Source organism: Emys orbicularis, chromosome 3 (genome assembly GCF_028017835.1).
Source record: "Emys orbicularis isolate rEmyOrb1 chromosome 3, rEmyOrb1.hap1, whole genome shotgun sequence".
Taxonomy (NCBI): domain Eukaryota; kingdom Metazoa; phylum Chordata; order Testudines; family Emydidae; genus Emys; species Emys orbicularis.
This window is the reverse complement of record NC_088685.1, coordinates 58,432,586-58,451,277: the sequence shown is the minus strand read 5'-3', so window position 1 is coordinate 58,451,277 and position 18,692 is coordinate 58,432,586. Positions and strand designations below refer to the sequence as shown.

At 43.6% G+C, this 18,692-nt stretch overlaps 1 protein-coding gene across 1 annotated transcript in view; it reads right to left on the bottom strand.

Moving 5' to 3' along the window:
• Positions 1-18,692, bottom strand: part of FAM135A (family with sequence similarity 135 member A) — a 153,936-nt gene that overhangs the window by 40,583 nt on the left and 94,661 nt on the right. Inside the window, exons 13-16 of the mRNA XM_065400926.1 lie at positions 16,662-16,735; positions 16,238-16,392; positions 13,656-15,984; positions 9,669-9,829 (exon numbers count right to left, since the gene is read on the bottom strand). Of these exons, the coding sequence (XP_065256998.1) occupies positions 9,669-9,829; positions 13,656-15,984; positions 16,238-16,392; positions 16,662-16,735 (2,719 nt within the window). The remainder of the gene's footprint in view (positions 1-9,668; positions 9,830-13,655; positions 15,985-16,237; positions 16,393-16,661; positions 16,736-18,692) is intronic.

Here is an 18,692-nt window from a genome sequence, read left to right as displayed (position 1 = left end):
TCTCTTGAACTTCTTTTGTAAAGACCCTGAGAGCTGCTGACAGCTTCTTTTGAGCAAGACTGCTCTCTAATGTCTAGCCATGGAGCATCTATACAATTAAATGGAGAAATTGCAGGCTCTGGTGGAGTAGGTGATCATGATTTTGGGAGTGTGATGGGGCGTCCGCCCCACAGTGGCCTGTAAGGGGTGGGGAGGCTGTGGGGAAAGCAGCCAATAGGAGAGGGGCTGTGATGAGCAGCCAACCAGGGCCTGGCAGGCCCATATGAAAAGAGCTGAAGGGCAGGGCACGTGCAGTTAGTTGCTCCCTAGAGCTTAAGGAGGGAGAACAGGCTGCCTTGTAGGAGGAAGAAAGCTAGCACCTTGGACAGAGCACTGCTGGGCAGGATCAGGAGAGAGAGAGAGAGCTCCTAGCTGACTGCTAAGACTGGCATGCTGAGATCCTGAGATAAAGATGAAGAAGGTGCTGGAGCTGCAGGGAAGTGGCCCAGGGAAGTAGACTGAGAAGCTGGAGGGGACACAGTGTGTGGCTGCCACCTACAGGGTCCCTGGTCTGGGACCTGGAGTAGTGGGCAGGCCCAGGTCCTCCCCTCATCCCCACTGAGGAAGTGGCTGGACACTTGGACTGCAGTACATTCCCCCAGAAGGGGGGGAGCACAGAGCGTTGCACAGCTGGAGGGCTCTGTCCTAAAGAGGATGCCATGGTCCTTGGAACGACATGGGTCCAGGCAGCAAGACATCACAAGAAGGCGGCGCACTGGCTAGCAGAGATAATCCCCGCGACAGCCAGCAGGAGGTGCCCTCCATCACAGGGAGATTAGGTCCAAGTATAAAGGAAGTGAGATTGGAGATTTCACGGATGTATCTGGAAATACTTGGACAAAGAGACCACTCATGGTAACTCAAACTATCTGCTCAGGTAATCTGCCAGATCATTTTGGATCCCCAGTAGGTAAGAAGCTTCCAGATCAATCAAGTTGGCAATGCAATGCTCCCAAAGCAGAGATGCCTCAACAGAGTGAAGACAAATGGGCTCCTCCCTGCTTGTTGAGGTAAGACAGGGGTGGCCAACTTGTGGCTCCAGAGCCGCATGCGACTCTTCATAAGTTAATATGCGGCTCCTTGTATAGGCACCGACTCCAGGGCTGGAGCTACAGGCGCCAACTTTCCAAAGTGCCGGGGGGTGCTCACTGCTCAACCCCTGGCTCTGCCACAGGCCCTGGCCCCACTCTACCCCTTCCCATGCCCTCCCCTGAGCCTGCTGTGCCCTCACTCCTCTCCCTTGCTCCCCAGAGCCTCCTGCACGCCACAAAACAGCTGATCAGGAGGTGCGAGGAGGGAGGGGAGGTGCCTATTGGTGGGGCTATCAGTGGGTGGTAGGCGCTGGGAGCAGGAGGGGGGAGTTGGAGGGGGGCTGCTGACGTATTACTCTGGCTCTTTGGCAATATACATTGGTAAATTCTGGCTCCTTCTCAGGCTCAGGTTGGCTACCCCTGAGGTAAGACATTGCCAATGTGCTGTAAGGACTAACAGGCTGTTTCCCTTGATCTGGAGCAGGAAAACTTGGCATGCAAATCTGGCAGCTTTCGGACGTTGAAGTATAAAGCTAAGTCCTCTGCAGACCATAGACCCATGATTCTGTAGAGAATCCAGACGGGCCCCCAACCCAAGGGCAGATGTGTCTGACACTAATGTGAGCATTGGTTGCAGATGGACAAAGGGAACACCAATATGTACATTGGTGGACAGGTCCAGCCAATCAAGGGAGGCAGGGACATGAGAGGTTATCCTCACCACTGTGTCTAAATTGAGACAGCTCGGTGAGTACACTGAGACTAGCCAACCCTGAAGAATTCTATGGGGCAGTCTGGTGTATTGAACCATGTATGTCCCAGAAGCCGCCAACAGTTTTGTACTTTTGTGATTTGTTGAGCTTTGAGATCTATAATAACTGATCAAATTGCCTGATACTTCGATTTCAGAAGAAAAGTTCTGGCTTGATTCAAGTCTAGTACAGCCCCCATAAACTCTATGAACGGGGCAGAGAAAACTTCTCTGCATTGACTAGCAGTCCCAAAGCAGTGAATGTTGACTACATCAGAGATACACTGAACCACACCTGCAGTCTGGATCAGCCCTCGACAAGCCAGTTGTTCAGATAGGGATAAACTTGGACTCCTGATCTTCTGAGGAAGGCAACTACTACTGCAATAACTTTTGTAAAGACCCTGAGAGCTGCTGACAGATCAAATGGTAGTACAGTGAACTAACAATGATTTTGATTCACCAGAAATCTGAGGTACTTCCTGTGAGCTTGGTTGGTTGCCACATGGAATTAGGTATCTTTTAAGTTGAGGGCAGCATACCAGTCTCTAGGGTCCAGGAAAAGGACAACAGAAGCTAGAGTGACCATGCAAAACTTTATCTTTAAGAATTTGTTGGGTTGATGCAAGTCTAAAATTGATCAGAGACCCCCCTTTGCTTTCAGGATCAGGAAACAGGGGGAATAAAACCCCTTCCCTCTGTGGCAGCGTGGAACCTCCTCTATGGCCCCAAACTGAAGGAGATATTGTACCTTCTGGAGGAGGAGCTCCCTGTGAGAGTAGTCCCTGAAGAGGGGGAGGGAGGGATAGACATAAATTGAAGGGTATATCCCACTTCCACAGTGCTCAAGACCCAGTGGTCCAAAGTAATTCAGGACCAAGCACTGTGGCAGTGGGACAGACTGTTTGCAAATGTAGCAGGAACAGGGTCTGGAAATATGAGGTCCCCGACTGGCCCATCAAAATTGCTGCTGACACTTACCAGGTATCTAGAAGGGCCCAGAGCTGGAGCTGAAGCAGCAGGAGGGTGAGGCCGGCACCTATAACTTCTGGACTTCTCTGACGGACCAGATGAGGATGTGGAGTGGGAAAATGGTGCATCTACGGAGGATGATAGTGCTTTCTGATTGGGGCAAGACTGTACAAACCCATGGACTTCAAAGTGGCTCTTCAGTCCTTAAGCCCATGCAGATCTGTCTGATCTGAGAACAAAGAAGGACCCTCAAAAGGCAAGTCCTAAATAGTATTCTGCATTTCACAGGGGAGACCAAAAAACTGCAACCATGAGGCTCTCCGAATGGCAACTGCAGAAGCCATGGTCCTAGCTGCTGAGTCTGCCACTTCCTGGCCAGCCTGCACCAAAGTTCTCATTACTAGTCTGCCCCTGTTCTCAGGGAGCAGCTCTTTGAACTTCTCCATGGAGCCCCATAAATTAAAATCATAATGCCCCAGCAGAGCCTGTTGGTTGGCAATTCAAAGCTGCAATTCCCCACTCAAAATAAAACTTCATGCCAAACAAGTTCAGTTTCTTTGCCTCTTTGATGGGGGGGGGGGGAAAGGGGGGTGAGCCTGATGCGCACTCTCATTAGCCGCTGTAACAACTAGCGATTCTGGAGATGGGTGGGAATAAAAGATAGTCAAACCCTTGGGAGGACACATAGTACTTTTGCTCTGCATGCTTTGAAGTGCAAGACAATGAAGATGGGGGTCTGCCATAGTATCTTTATAGGCTCTAATATCACCTCATTGATTGGCAGTAGCACACTAGGTGGACCTGTCACTGATAAAATGTCAATGAGGTGATGAGAGGACTCCCTGACCTCCTCGATCTGAATGCCCAAGTCTAAAGCCACACTCTTTAACAATTCCTGGTAGGTCTTGTAATCATCAGTAAGGTGTGAAATTGCCTCCAAGGAAACAAACTTCTCCAGAGAGGATGAACATGAAGCCAAGACTGGAAGTAACTGAACTTCCGCAGGCTGCTCCTCGGCTTTCTAAGCGCCTCTTCTTGACACTCAGTACTGGGCCTGGACACTTGAGATGGATCAGCTTGGTGCAAGGACTAACCCACCTGGATTAGGGCACAAAGTAGGCTCGATAAGAAGAGGATGTAGAAGTGCGGGGAACCCCCATGGATTCTAAAATGGCCAATGATAAGGAGCCGGACCCCAGTGACCTCCTGGCCATGTTCCCAGATGAGGGAATGTGGAGAAGGAGATCTAGGTGGGGACCGGTAGATCCTGCTCTGAGGCTGAGAGATAGAAGATGCCACTTTTGAGTCAGATGAAGAGGCTTCCCCTTCCTCCAATCATGGAGGTGCTGCTCCAGTCGGTGCCGGGGACTGGTGCAAAGAACTTGGCGATGGGCAGAGTCGCAATCATTGCTCGCTTCCCCTTAGGACAGTACTGATGAGCTGACTATCTGGGAAATAAGCAGCTGGTGTAGTACTGCATGCTGTATCGCTGGCGTTGGTGTCAGATGTTTCAGTAGTCCTGAGGGATGCGACTCCTGAACCACCAGTGATACCAGTACTCAGAGGCAGAGTAAATTCCTTGCTGCTGCAAAGGCCTCTGGGGTAGTTGGCACTGAGATCGTATTTGTCTGCTGCAATGCCGCTGATGTTGACACTTTTAGCACTGGACTCGACAGTGTCTTCTCCAGCACACAGTCAATTGTGCTGAATTAGACACTGATTTAGAGAAGGCGTGCTTAAATTTCAGTTGCACTCTACTAGACTGCCTCTCACCCCTCTTTCCATGCTTGGAGGGTAGAGGTCTTCCCCTGGTCAGATACTCTTTGGAAGATTTATACTTCTTCCGAGGCACAGGTGAAAGAGTCCCAGGACTCCGACAGTTGTGGAGGTGCACTTCTAACTGAAGTTAAACACTTGACACCAGGTTGGACCAGGATAGCTCCGAGGATGGTCTGAGCACCACCTCCATCAGCAGCAACTTCAGCCTAGCCTCCTTATTCTTTGTTGTCCTAGGCTTGAATTCCTGGCAAATCTGGCACCAGAGTATTTGCTCCTCCCTCACATTTAAGACAACTACAGCGTGGGTCGTTCACCAGCATAGGTTTTGAGCAGGAGGCTCATGGCTTAAAGCCCAGCAACCGGGGCATGCCTCAGTGCCAGCAGCAGAACATATATACACACACACACACACACACACACACACACACATATATATATAATATTTTGGTTTTTTTAAACAAAACAACTAACACTTACTAACTATAACAAGTACTAAACCACAACTATACCATATATACAGAGCAGAGACACAATTGTTCTGGCAATGAACAGGGGTTCCTCCAATGACCATCATGAGGGAGGCTGAGGGCAGCTCTGCCCTTTATACCTATACGCAGTGGCACACAACAGCAGACGGTGCTTGAGCTGCCCAACAAGTATCACCGAGGGAAAAAGTTTTCTGACAGCTGTTCGTGGGCACACAGACACCAAGAACAAAATGCACAAGTGCAATCACTTGAAGAATTACAGAAATGTTGGGCTGGAAGGGACCTCGAGAGGTCTTCAGAGTCCTTCCCCCTGCATTAAGGCATGAGCAAGTATATCTAGACCATCCCTGACAGATATCTGTCTAATCTATTCTTAAAAACCTCCAATAATGGGGAGTCCAAAAAACTTCTCTTACTAGTCTATTCCAGTACTTAACTATCCTTATAGTTAGAAACTTTTTCCTAATAACTAACCCAAAGCTCCCTTGCTGCAGATTAAGCTGATTACCATACTTCTTTTCCTACCTTCAGTGGGCATAAAGAACAATGGATCACATCCTCTTTATAACAGCCCTTAACACATTTGAAAATGCCCCCTCAGTCTTCTTTCCTCAAGACTAAACATGCCTAGTTTCTTAATCTTTCCTCATAGGTCAGATTTTCTAAACCTTTTATCATTTTTTGTTGATCTCCCCTGGACTCTCTCCAATCTGTCCACATCTTTCCTAAAGTGTGCCACCCAGATCTGGACACAGACTCCAGCTGAGGCACCACTAGTGCAGAACAGACCAGGACAATTACCTCCTGTCTTAGGGCTGGTCTACACTGGGGGGGGGGAGGGGGGAATCGATCCAAATTACGCAAGTCGAGGTATCTTGGATAGAATTATCTGGGGTCCACATGGCGCGGGATCGACGGCCGCGGCTCCCCCGTCGACTGCACTACCGCCGCTCGCTCTGGTGGAGTTCCGGAGTCGACGGTGAGCACGTTCGGGGATCGATATATCGCGTCTTAACGAGACGCAATATATCGATCCCGGATAAATCGATTGCTACCCGCCGATACGGCGGGTAGTGAAGACGTACCCTTATAACAACATTCCTGTTACTACTCCCCAGAATTAAGTGAGCCTTTTTGGCAACTGCATGATGTTATTTGGTCATATTCAATTTCTGATCCTCTATAACTCCCAGATCCTTTTCTGCAGAACTACCGCCTAGCCCGTTATTCCACATTTAGTGTTTGATATTTCCTTCCTAAGCGTAGTGCTCTGCACTGGTCTTTAGTGAATTTCACCTTATTGTTTTCAGACTACTACTCTAATTTATCGAGGTCCTTTTGAATCCTAATCTTGTCATAGAGTCATAGACTTTAAGGTCAGAAGGGACCATTATGATCGTCTAGTCTGACCTCCTGCACAACGCAGGCCACAGAATCTCACCCACCCACTCCTGTAATAAACCCTAACCTATGTCTGAGCTACTGAAGTCCTCAAATCATGGTTTAAAGACTTCAAGGTGCAGAGAATCCTCCAGCAAGTGACCCATGCCCCACGCTGTAGAGGAAGGCAAAAAAAACCCAGGGCCTCTGCCAATCTGCCCTGGAGGAAAATTCTTTCCCGACCCCAAATATGGCGATCAGCTAAGCCCTGAGCATGTGGGCAAGACTCACCAGCCAGACACCCAGGAAAGAATTCTCTGTAGTAACTCAGATCCCACCCCATCTAACATCCCATCACAGGCCATGGGCATATTTCCCGCTAATAGTCAAAGATCAATTAAGTGCCAAAATTAGGCTATCCCATCATACCATCCCCTCCATAAACTTATCAAGCTTAGTTTTGAAGCCAGATATGTCTTTTGCCCCCACTGCTCCCCTTGGAAGGCTGTTCCAGAAAGCACTTGCAACCCTTCCCAGCTTGGTGTCATCTGCAAATTTTACAAGTACTCTCTCCAATCCATTATCCAAACCATTAATGAAAATGTTGAAGAATACCAGACCCAGGACAGACTCGTGCAGGATTGCACTAACTATGTCCTCCCAGTTTGACAGCAAACCATTGATAACCTCTCTTTGAATACAATTTTTCAACCAGTTATTGATTATTGGAAGATAAGGCTTGGTCTACACTAACCCCCCAAGTCGAACTAAGGTACGCAAATTCAGCTACGTGAATAACGTAGCTGAATTCGACATACCTTAGTTCGAACTTACCGCGGTTCAGACGCGGTCCACACGCGGCAGGCAGGCTCCCCGTCGACTCCGCGGTACTCCTCTCGCTGAGCTGGAGTACCGCAGTCGACGGCGAGCACTTCCTGGTTCGACTTATCGCGTCCACACCAAACGCGATAAGTCGAACCCAGAACTTCGATCCCCAGCCGCCGAACTAGCGGCTGGGTGTAGACCAGCCCTAAGACTAACATTCCTGGAGTACTACAAGAGGGACATAAGGATCTGATGAAAATCCCTGGGTGGGTTGATGACCTAGGGATAAAAATACCCACATTTTGGCTACACTACAGCTTCCACAGTTGCTACCATCAGTAGATCTGCTCTAGTGGTGAATTATACATCTGAATTTTGCCAGGGAAGAGAGCACTAAAGGTACTGATATTTCTCTTTTTTGGTTTGAGGTTCACCATATAGTAAAAATATTGTAGGATTAAAAAAAAGGGTACTCTGCTGCCCCATTTAAATGATCAAATTTATTATGCAAGTAAGTTCCTGATAGGAAGGAAGTTGGCTAAAATCTCCAAAGTAAGTTTTTCTAACCATTTTTTAAATCAATAGACGAGGAGGGTTTGATATGAGGTACAATAGGGAACAAGGGCATGGTTTTGGCAACAATTTATTATGGATGGGTTAACTGCTATATAATTCTTGGCATTACATGGTGTTAGAAAATCTGGATGGGGGGGAAACAGCATCTCCCAGCCCAGTGCATAAATTGAATTAGACAGATACTAATAATGAATGCTCCCTAGACAGAGTCATGAGTAGAATCTATTTGGATATTTGTTTTTAAACATGGAAATTTGATAGCTGAACATGAAGGATGATTATGGTATATAGGAATTGCTATATCAGATCAGACCAGTGCTCTATTTATTACACTATCTTGTTTCCTTAACTGGCCAGTACCAGATGCTTCACTGGAAGGTACAAAAAAAACCCATAGTGGACAACTATGGAAAACCTACCCATAGGTGAAGTTTCTCCCTAACCCACACCAGTTAGTAGTCTGAAGCATGTGAACATATTATGTCTAAATTTTTAATCCTTCCTAATTTCATGGTGGATGTTCTCATTACCAGAATAAATGTCTAATCGTTTTTTGAATCCTACTAAGCTCATGGCCTCAATATCTTGTGTCTATGACTTTCACTGGTAAATAGCTGGATAAACACACTTTTCTTCTCCTTGACAATGTACCTATAAAGCTTTTAAACAACATCAACAAAAACAGTTATTAACCTTTCTGTAACTGTTGTTCTTTGAGATGTGTTGCTCATGTCATTCCATGTTAGGTGGGCACATGCCGTGTGTACCATCACCAGAGATTTTTCCCTCAGTGGTATCCATCAGGCTGGCTCTAGTGCCCTCTGGTGCTGCACGCTTATGCACTGCCGGCCCTGCATCCTCTCAGCTCCTTCTTGCCGGCTAACTCCGACTGAGGGGCAGGAGGGTGAGTTGTGGAATAGACATGAGCAACACATCTTGAAGAACAGTAGTTACGGAAAGGTTAGTAACCGTCTTTTCTTCTTCGAGTGCTTGCTCATGTCCATTTTACACGAGATGATTCACAAGCAGTACCCAAGGAGGTGGGCTTGGAGTTCATACTCATGCGGATTGCAACACTGCTCTCCCAAACTTGGCGTCATCTCAAGCCTGCTGTATGATGGGGTAGTGGGAGAAGGCATCATTAACAGTCTGAGTTTAATCTCCCTGTCCTTTGTCCCAGACCTGAGGGCCAGCCAGAAGTTGCACTTCTGGGGGACATGGGACTCCCCCAAGCAATGGACAAACTTAGAGTGGCTGTAGCTCACAAGTAGAGCCTCTCAACAGGAGAGGTAGTATTTGAAACCTGGCAAGCCAGGCATGCCCGGCCAGGGAGACAAGGCTCCGAAAAGTGAAAAAGAGAGGAGGAAAACAATCCTCTCACTACTTAATGCTAACTAACTTTAACTTATACTAACTAATCCTAACAAACAACTATAGTGTAAACTAGAATACGAAATAGCTCAGGCACTCTCAAAGTGGACATGCTAAAGCTCCATCTCAGACCAACGCAGTAGAGAAGGAACTAAGGTTGGTTCGCCTGTGCATTGCTATATAGCCCAGTGTCTGGGACAAGAAGGCACAGGGTGCATACACAGGCCAAACAGGCACTGCTAATGGAAAAATCTCCAATCAAGGGTTCAAGAGGTGCATGCACACCTGAACTGGAGCACTCATAGGGACACTGCTCGAAGAACATCACATTCTTAATTCATTTTGATGAATCTATTTCTTTCAACATGGTTTAACTCAGAACTCAAAACAACAAAACCAAAACTTCATCTACATTCTCAATTGATCTGTTATTCAGTAACAAGCGACACAGCATACCATCTAGGCCATGAACACAGACTACGAGATGTATTCCATCTTCTGAACCTTCATCCTCTTCTGTCCTGAAATAAGGTGCTGACGAAGCCAGTCTGAGAACATCACTATACATAAATCCAGGGAGTTTAAGTTGCTTTAATTCCTCTTTAGCCTGGAGAAAACTGGAACAAAACAATGCTTACTATAATAATTCTGTTATATACCTTATTAAAATCTAATAAATGTAGGGTCTGCAAGAACATAATTTTCCACTGCTTTTTACTTAAATATTTCATGTATTTAGTTCATATAAAGCATAAAAACATTTATTCCAGACTTAGGCACTCATGACAAATTATTTAAAAAGTGCAATCCAAGATAAATACAAACAGTGCTAAACTAACAAAAGAAGTCAGTCCCCAAAATCCAAATTTTCCACCTCAGGTCTCATGAAAACCTATTCTCCCCAAATAAAGTCCGCACCCACAAACACAAGCTCTCCATCCTCCAAAGACCTTTGCAAATTGGTCAGCTTTGAGGTATATCATAAAGGTACACAAGATCCTGCCAACTGCAGTAACCAGCATTCATCTAAATAAAATATTAACAGAATACAATTGGGTTTAATTCTTTCTTAAAGCCTGATCTGAAGCCCACTGGAAGTCAAAGTAAGTAGAGACTCCCATTAACTTTACTGGAGTTTGGATTAGGCAGGCACTTAGGCCTGGATGCACAAAAGGAGTTAGGCGTTGCAATGCATCACAGCGACATAGCTACCTCCTTTCGCAGAGGCAAGTGTTATTAAGACAATGGGAGAGCGCTCTCCCATTAACTTAGTGTCTCCACCACAAGCACTACACTTCACCGCTGTAAGTACTGTAATGTAGATGTAGCCTAAGTCTAGACTGCGGGGAGATACCTATCTCTGCTAGCAATTCACAGCTGGGAATTGTCTTTGTAGTTAGGCATCTGTTGTTGTTTTAGCAAGAAGAGGGTGGGTCATGGGAAGGAGACCCTCCCTCAACATTTAGCCCAGCGGTTAGGGTACTCACCAGGGATATGGGAGATATCTGGTTCAATTCCGCCTTCCACCTGAGGGGTAAAAGGAATTTGAATAGAATCTGCCACCTTTCAGGTGAGTGCTCAACCACTGGGCTGCGGGATATTCTGATGTGAGGCTCACTTCATCTCTCTTGTTGAAGCTGCTGCACTGTAGATAAATAGTGAATGACAGTCATTTGAGCAGAGAGACTGTTTCTTGGATGACTGCTCTAACCATCAGACTACAGAGTCATTCTCATGCTTGTGCACATGTGAGAGAGAGACAATGTGGGTGAAGTAACATCTTTTATTGGATCAACCTCTGTTGGTGAGAGAGAAGCTTTCAAGCTTACACAGAGTTCTTCAGGTCTGGGAAATATACTCAGTGTCCCAGCTAAATACAAGGTGAAAGCATAAGTAGTTAACACATATGTCAAGGGACCATACAAGGTGAAGTGGTCAGTTACACCTCCCCAGTCGTGCATGGAAAGGGGAAGCTTGGGGAGGAGTTTTAATGGATTATAGATTGTTGTAATAAACCATAAATCCAGTCTCTCTATTCAGTCCATGATCTTTGAGAGAGAAAGGGCAAGAGTGAGAGCACACAAGCATGAGAATGACTCTATAGCCTGGAGGTAAGAGCACTCATTCAAGATGTGGGAGACCCAGGATCAAATTGGGGTTTGAACTGGGGGCCTCCCAACCTCCTGGGGGAGTATCCTAACCACTTTGCTAAAAGTTACGAGAGTAGTCCTCCCCTTTGTTGTACTTTTTGCCTTAACATCCTCTGAGCACACCTATTGGATTGGGCCCCACACTTGACTTAGAAGGCTCAACGTTAATCATCCTCCCATGGTTTGTGAATCGCTCTGGGTCTTAGGCAAGAAATAGATATCCAGGTGCCTAGAGGGAGGCAACAGGGCACTTACTCAGAAGCAGAAACATAGGTACCTAGGAAACTTTTACTGTAAAAATTTAGGTGCTGAGTTATTTAGGAATCTACGGGGTTAGGTGGCAGCTGAGTGGGAATTTTGTACATCTTAGTGGAGCCTAAAACTGGTACTTAGGTGCAGGGACCAGAGGGATAGGGAATGGTAGGAAGGCCTAACTCCTTTTGTGCATCCAGGCCTCAATCTCTAGGTAAGATGAGGATGGGAGACAATGCTTGGAATTGCCTACCAGCAGCCATTTGGAACAAACTGAGGAATTGGCACTGATGTGCTCCAAAAGGAACCATGTATCATCCTCGTTACTAGAGAAAAAGATCATTATGTGAGGTCTCCCAAGTGAGAGAGTCAGGAAAACAGAAAAAATCACTTCACCATAAAAAACAACCCTATTCTAAGTGCCCTTTTCCATACTTATTTATATTTGATTACTGTACATACAGTCCTTAGTATAGATCCAGACTTTATGAATTACTGTACATCTATAGCTCTAATAAATGTAAATGGAGAGTATTTTAATGCTCCCATTCTTTAACAGTAGAGGGTTGCACACATTGTAGCTTCTGTAGGCCGAGCACATTGCGCCCACATTGTGCTTCTTACATCCCTCCATTCCTCCCCCCAGCCCCCACAAGCACCTTGTATGCGACCTTCCCATGCCCATCCATTTCAGGTACTCTCTGCTAGTCCCATCACCCCCTCCCTCAGGGGCTCTGTGCGTGTCCCCCATTTTCCTCCTGGTATCTGTGTTCCTCCCCATCCCATCTCCAACTCCCACCACCACCACTACAGTGTCTGCTCCCACTTCCCAGAGTCCTCCTCCTTCCCTTACCATCTCTCCTCCCCAGTTCCTGCTTTCTTTTCCCCAACTCTACTCCCCAACCCTGGGTCTCTGCTTCCATGCCCACCCAACCCCCGTCTGGGTCGCTACTTCCCTCATCACCACCATTCCCTCGTCCCAACCAATTCCTTGAAAGTTCCTGCTTTGCCCCTCATCCACTCACCCATATTCTGGGTCTTGGTTTTCCCCCCTTCGCCTCCAGGTCCCTCCATCCACCCCCTCCCATTTCTCTCCACTCCTGATTCTACCACCGCAACCCAGACATCGCCAGATCCCTGTTTTTCCTCCCACCATTCCCTATCCTCTGGTCCCTCCTGCTTCCCCCACTGGATCCCCACTTCTCCCTCACCCCCGTCCCCATTTCTCCCCTACAAGCCCTCCCTGTAAAGTTCTCTTATTTCTGTTACAGTCTGGGCTATGCACAATGTCCCCACATGGCAAGTTAAGCTGCTGCCTCTGCTATATGTAGGCAGTAAGAGGGCGGGGACAGAGAATTTCCTTTGCCTGCAGCACCAGAGCAGTGTGGGGGCCCTGATTTCCCCCTGAATCAGCCTTCTCCAGTTTTCCAATCTGCTGCAAAAATTAATAGGTTTGTGCCCATGGATGCCTGGAACATTCCCTATAATTTTGGAATTGGAGGGATGTAGTGTTTCAAAGTTATTGTGTTACAGACGGATGACTGAAAATTGCCATTGAGTTGAGCATTACACCTCACTTTGCTTGGCCAGTTGTGCTGGGCAGCTAGTCTTGTTGTCTTAAACAATTTTGTAACTCATGAGGTCCCTCTTCTTTACCTACTATGTTAAGTTTTCATTTTATAAAACACCATTTTTCTTTTCTCTGAGATCCTGAAATATTTCTATTCTGTAATTCCTCATTTTAAAAAATGTTTTAATGTACATTTATTCAATATATAAATCTCAAGGTTTTAATTTTGCTTTAAACTTGCAAACAACGTGAGATGAGTAGATGTGATAACTGGAATTCTGTGTTAACATACACTTTCTAACAAGCCTCTAAAACCTGAAAAGTTAGTTGTGTGCGCGCAGGAGAAAATAAATCCATAATTCAGCAACCTGGAAGATATCTTGATCAAAGATCATGTTTCTTTTCCCTCTGAATACCATATTTTAAGTTTTTCAAAATTTAAAGAGACTTTGTTTAAAAAAAATCACTTACGCTAGCATTTGAGGTTTGGGGGAGCTTTCATACCAGGAAACAGATGAAGCTGAGCTGCAGGATGTGCTGCCTGGCTGTTTTGTTATTGCATCAGATTTGCTTTTTGAAGAACATATAACACTGCAAGGAGAGTCTCTCAGCACAGAGGGAAAAGACAAACAACCAGGAGTACAGATAGGAGCCATATTCATTCCATCCCTTAGATGTTCGCTGTCAATCCTTTCAGATCTCAAAGCTTTTTCTTCCATTAGACCATGATTCTGCTCAAAGTCAGCATTTGTATCTCCATCTAAAATATTACTATCATCCGTTTCCTCATAATACCCATTTTCAACCATTTCTTGATCCTGCTCCTCATCATCATCATCCTCCTGTTGTGAAGAGCCAACCGTTTGTTTTTCAGATGTTTCCTTTTGAGGACTATCAGGATTGCTGTTGTCAGTAGGGCAAATATCAGAAATATCTGTACTGCTTCTAGAGCCAAAGTAGTTTTCTACAAGACCTTGTTTCACAATATCGATACTGCTGGTTGATGAGAGATGATTTGCATCTGGGTGAGTCTCACTTTCAACTGTTGGCAGTTCCTCAATTGTTTGCCTTAATTCTAGAGGTTTGTTATGTTGTCCCTCATTTGTTTTCTCTACATTACACTTAGCATTACTAGATACTGAACCTGAAACAACACATGGTTCTCCCAGATAAATAACTTCTGAATGTAATTCAGTTGCTCCTTCTGTAGTGTTCTGTTGCCTATCAAGGCTTTGAGAGTCCTTAAAAACTGTGTCAAAGTTTGCACGTGAGCTGTAACTTTTCATCTCAGTAGATATATCTTCATCTGAAGCAACTAACTGTAAAGAATCTTTTAAGTTTGAAAGTGAGGAATGTAGAGAGACAGTTTCATTGTCCGAATACCCTGAAAATACAACACACTGTTGCTGTAAAATGATATTTGATTTTTTACTGTCATCACATTTTGGCAAATCAATTGTTCCCAGATCTAATATAGTTTTGCTGTCACTTAGTTGGCATTCAGGTACAAGTGATATCTTTGAATTTTCATCAGGTGAAAGCTCATCATCATCTGACGGTAGAGAATTTATGGATGTCAGGGATGATTGTATTTCACTCAGTGCACTAGTACTCTCAGTACAATAGCTTTCTATTGCATTTTTTATGTAATCTGGTTTTAGTAAAAGCTGAGGAAATAGTCTTTCACTGTTGTAAGCACTTTGCCCTTGAATGGGTTCAAAAAACACATCAGGGTTGGAGTGTGTTGCAAAAGAGCTTGGTTCACTTTCTACACCTGAATCTGAAAACCTAGATGAGGCATAAGTGACACTAACATCTGGTAACTTAATCGTGTCTCCACTTATGGCAACATGAGTCTCTTTTGTAGAAAGAGCAGAATGATTGCTTTTTACTCTTGTCAATGCATCTCCAGTATGTTGGAAGTTCGTTTCTTGCACATCATCCTTTTCAAGCACCAGTACCTGTTCCCCCGAGTTAGCTTTACTTCCAGATTCTGCAGTCTGAAAGTTGGGCACCTGTAAATTCTCTCCATCTTGCAGAAATTCTGCCCAGGATCCAATACGAACAGTCACTTTCTCCCCTTCATAAGGATTCTTGTTACTTGGTTTGACCTCAATTGTCCTCATTCCTGATGAAGTTGGCTGACAGCCAGGACAACCTTCAACTATGCTTGTAGGTGTCAAGATGCTATCCACCTGTGTAACTCCAGTACCTGCCTGGGAGATATTAACTCTGCCAAAAATGGTGGAATTTGCACAATGAGAGACCACAGGACTACACTGGCTTTGCTGAACATGGTCAGTTTGGGCAGATTTTTGTTCAGTTCTAGATGGCACACATCTAAGTTCTTTTTGACTTATTTGCCTCGTGCAGGTCCTTGTGTCACAAGCAAAGCCACCTATTGCAGGATCCAGTCCTTTCTGATGAGATGAAGGCCTGCCTTCATAGCATTTAGAGACGTCCTCTGGTGCTGTGTTTTTCAAACATTTGTAGCCTACCAAGACCACAGAGTCCTTAGAGTTCTGTTTTACTATTTTTTTTGTGTTTTCAGTTTTCATTGTTTTCATTAGTTTAGTAACCTTAACTTTGGATTTGTTTACATCTTCATTTTTCCCTTTCAAAGACTTTGTTAGCTGCTTTTCACTTTCTGAATGCCAAATGTTGGAGGCACCTGCAGGTCTGATTTTCAACTCTGGGCTAGAAACACCAGCTACAAAACCTTCTTCGGCCTCAAATTTATCCAGCTTATTGGACTCTGACCTCTGAAGATTTTCAACTGCCAACCAGGGTACATCCAAATCTTTTACACACACACACACACAAAAAAAGTGAGAAAAGAAAAGTACAGTTTATAACAAGATTATGCAAATTACTAAAGCTATACAACTTTCATTACAAAATTTAAAAAAACTTTACAGCTATTCAAAATATAAACTAGATAAACATTTCAAGGGAACATTTCTCTATTGCTAGAAAATATACAGAAAAATATACCTAATTTTTCTATAGCTTTACTTATTCTTCAGAGGAAGAACACACAAGCTTGTATTTACCTTCAGTAATGGAATCTAAATACCGATCTTCAAAGATTATAGGTAATGAGTTCAGGTCTCCATCTAGTTCACTGCATTCAATAGGAAGAGGTGGAAGAGAACTGCAGAAGGAGGTGTTTTTGATAGCTGTACACATCTGTAGATGACTCTGAGCACTGAAAAATATTACCTTGCATTAAGAGAATTATAAGAGAGGACGGTAATCCTACACAGTAAATTGTTACTGTTAATACTTAAACAGAATACACTAAATCTAAACTCCTATTAAATTAGTTACACAAGGCATTTTTGTAATCTGAAGCATATTAAAGATAACACACTTGTGACATATGTTGTGCACTACAAGCGGTTTCTGTGCATTTAGCAACACGATTTGGAAAAGTAATAAAAAAAGCCTCACTATAAACTATTTCAAGTTACTCACTGTAGTTCTTGATATGCAAGAGCAGCTTGCCTTGGATGCTCAAGACAAAAGAATGCTTCGGAAAACCTTCGTACCTGAAAGATTCCAACAATTACAACTAGCAAAATAAGAATTCTTTTTACATAGAAAAAGCAATTTAAAAAACCAAAAACATTGCTATGTCACGTCAGTGTCACGCGTGAATAAATAGTAATGTTTTCATGAAATATTCAGTCATCAAATTTCATGAACAAGAGTGTCAGATGATGTGTCTTTTTTTTTTTTTTTAGCACGAACAGATATAGGATTGGGGCAGATATTGGTTTTGAATGGGAAGCACGGTCTTGAACAAATAGGGCAAATGTAACATGCTCCAGTTGCCTATCTGGACACATAACAGAGACATGAACAAAAAAAATTAAGATAAATTTGAATAAAACGAAGTTTAGTTAGTATCATATGAGCAAGTTCAAAAATGTATGATGGTTATCCTCAAGAGTGGAAACTCATCAAATATTCTTCAGTTCATGAGAATGCAGCAGGCCAGAATTATACAAGGGTGTGTAATTTGACCTTTTTCTGTCCCAGATTTCAAAGTGAACAAAATATAGTAGATTTTACATTGCCTTTACCATTGCTCCTGCAATTTACAATGCCAAAAGTACTGTGCCAGCAATGATTACCCATTAAGATTTAGTTGTCAAAATACATGAATAAAATAAAGCAAATACAATATTTAGTTTTTTTACAGCACAAAGGAGCTTATATTTACCTACTGTCAAAATACAAGAATGAAATATATGCTATTAATTTAAAAATGGAGAAATTGGAACTGTGGAATATACAGTAATCTATTACATGTAAAAAATTACAGTAGTGCAATGTTAATATTCCACATGTGAGTACACAATAGTCAGGAACATTAGATCTCCCACATTGCACATATCATATATTAAGATATGCATATAGCAGTCTAACCAGTAACCTCAAGTCCTACATAAATGTAACATGGGTAAATTAACATTGTTATGAGAACTTTTACTTTTGCATCTCCTCACCGCTGTGTTCAAACACACAATTTTAATGCTGCATTACAATAGATTTTACCTAGTTTGGTTGGTTTTAAAGGAGATGCAGAGAAAGGTGTTTGGGTATAGAATAGCAGAGTTTCGAGCAACTCCATATGCTACTATCTTCAGCACAAACATGTTTTATTTACTGGATTATATAATAATTGTAAGAAATGTTTGAAATCACTCAGCCATCTAATTGTATTTGTAGCTAGTCTGTTTAACAATGTTTTCTTGCTACTTTCTCTTGCCCATCCCCTCTGAGTACTTGATACACTCATGGTCTCTCTCTATACACTCTTCAGGGCAGAAGCTGTCTCATTATGTATTTGTAGAACTCAGTGAGGCCCAATCCCCAATTGATTCCCCTGGGTGCCACCATTTCAGCTACACACGTACACCAACAATCACAGCTACATACAATACAAGGAAAATCTAGTCAAGCACTACTGAGTTCTACAGCATGGGATTATAGCACTATGCAATTCATGTGTACTCACAGGCAATATTTAAAATGAAAAGCCAAAATGACTTTTTGGTTTATGTGTAAAAGCCCATTTAAATGTTATTTTTCCTGCCAATAAGTGTTCACAGTAAATATTTCTGAGAGAGAACTAGCCATATGTCAAAATCTGATTTCAAGTTTCTGTCATTAGAGGTTTTTTTAATGGAAAAAAATGGAAAAATATTTCTTCCCAGTTGCATAATTCAGAAAAAGAAAAAAAAAAACCCACAGGATTTTAGTCACTTTACCACAAAATTCACCTTTAGGCTATAATCAAGCATGAAAAGGTTCAACCACAAGGGAAAGTTTTTTTAAAAAGTTACGGGGAAACGAAAACAGCAGGTTAAAAAGGAAACTGCATTGCAAAACTTAACTTATGGCTTTTCTTATAGCTTTTACCAGCAGAGAAAGCTCATCTATTTTTCCTGTCACATGGAATCATATTTTAATGATACACAAATGTCCCTGTGTGTAGAA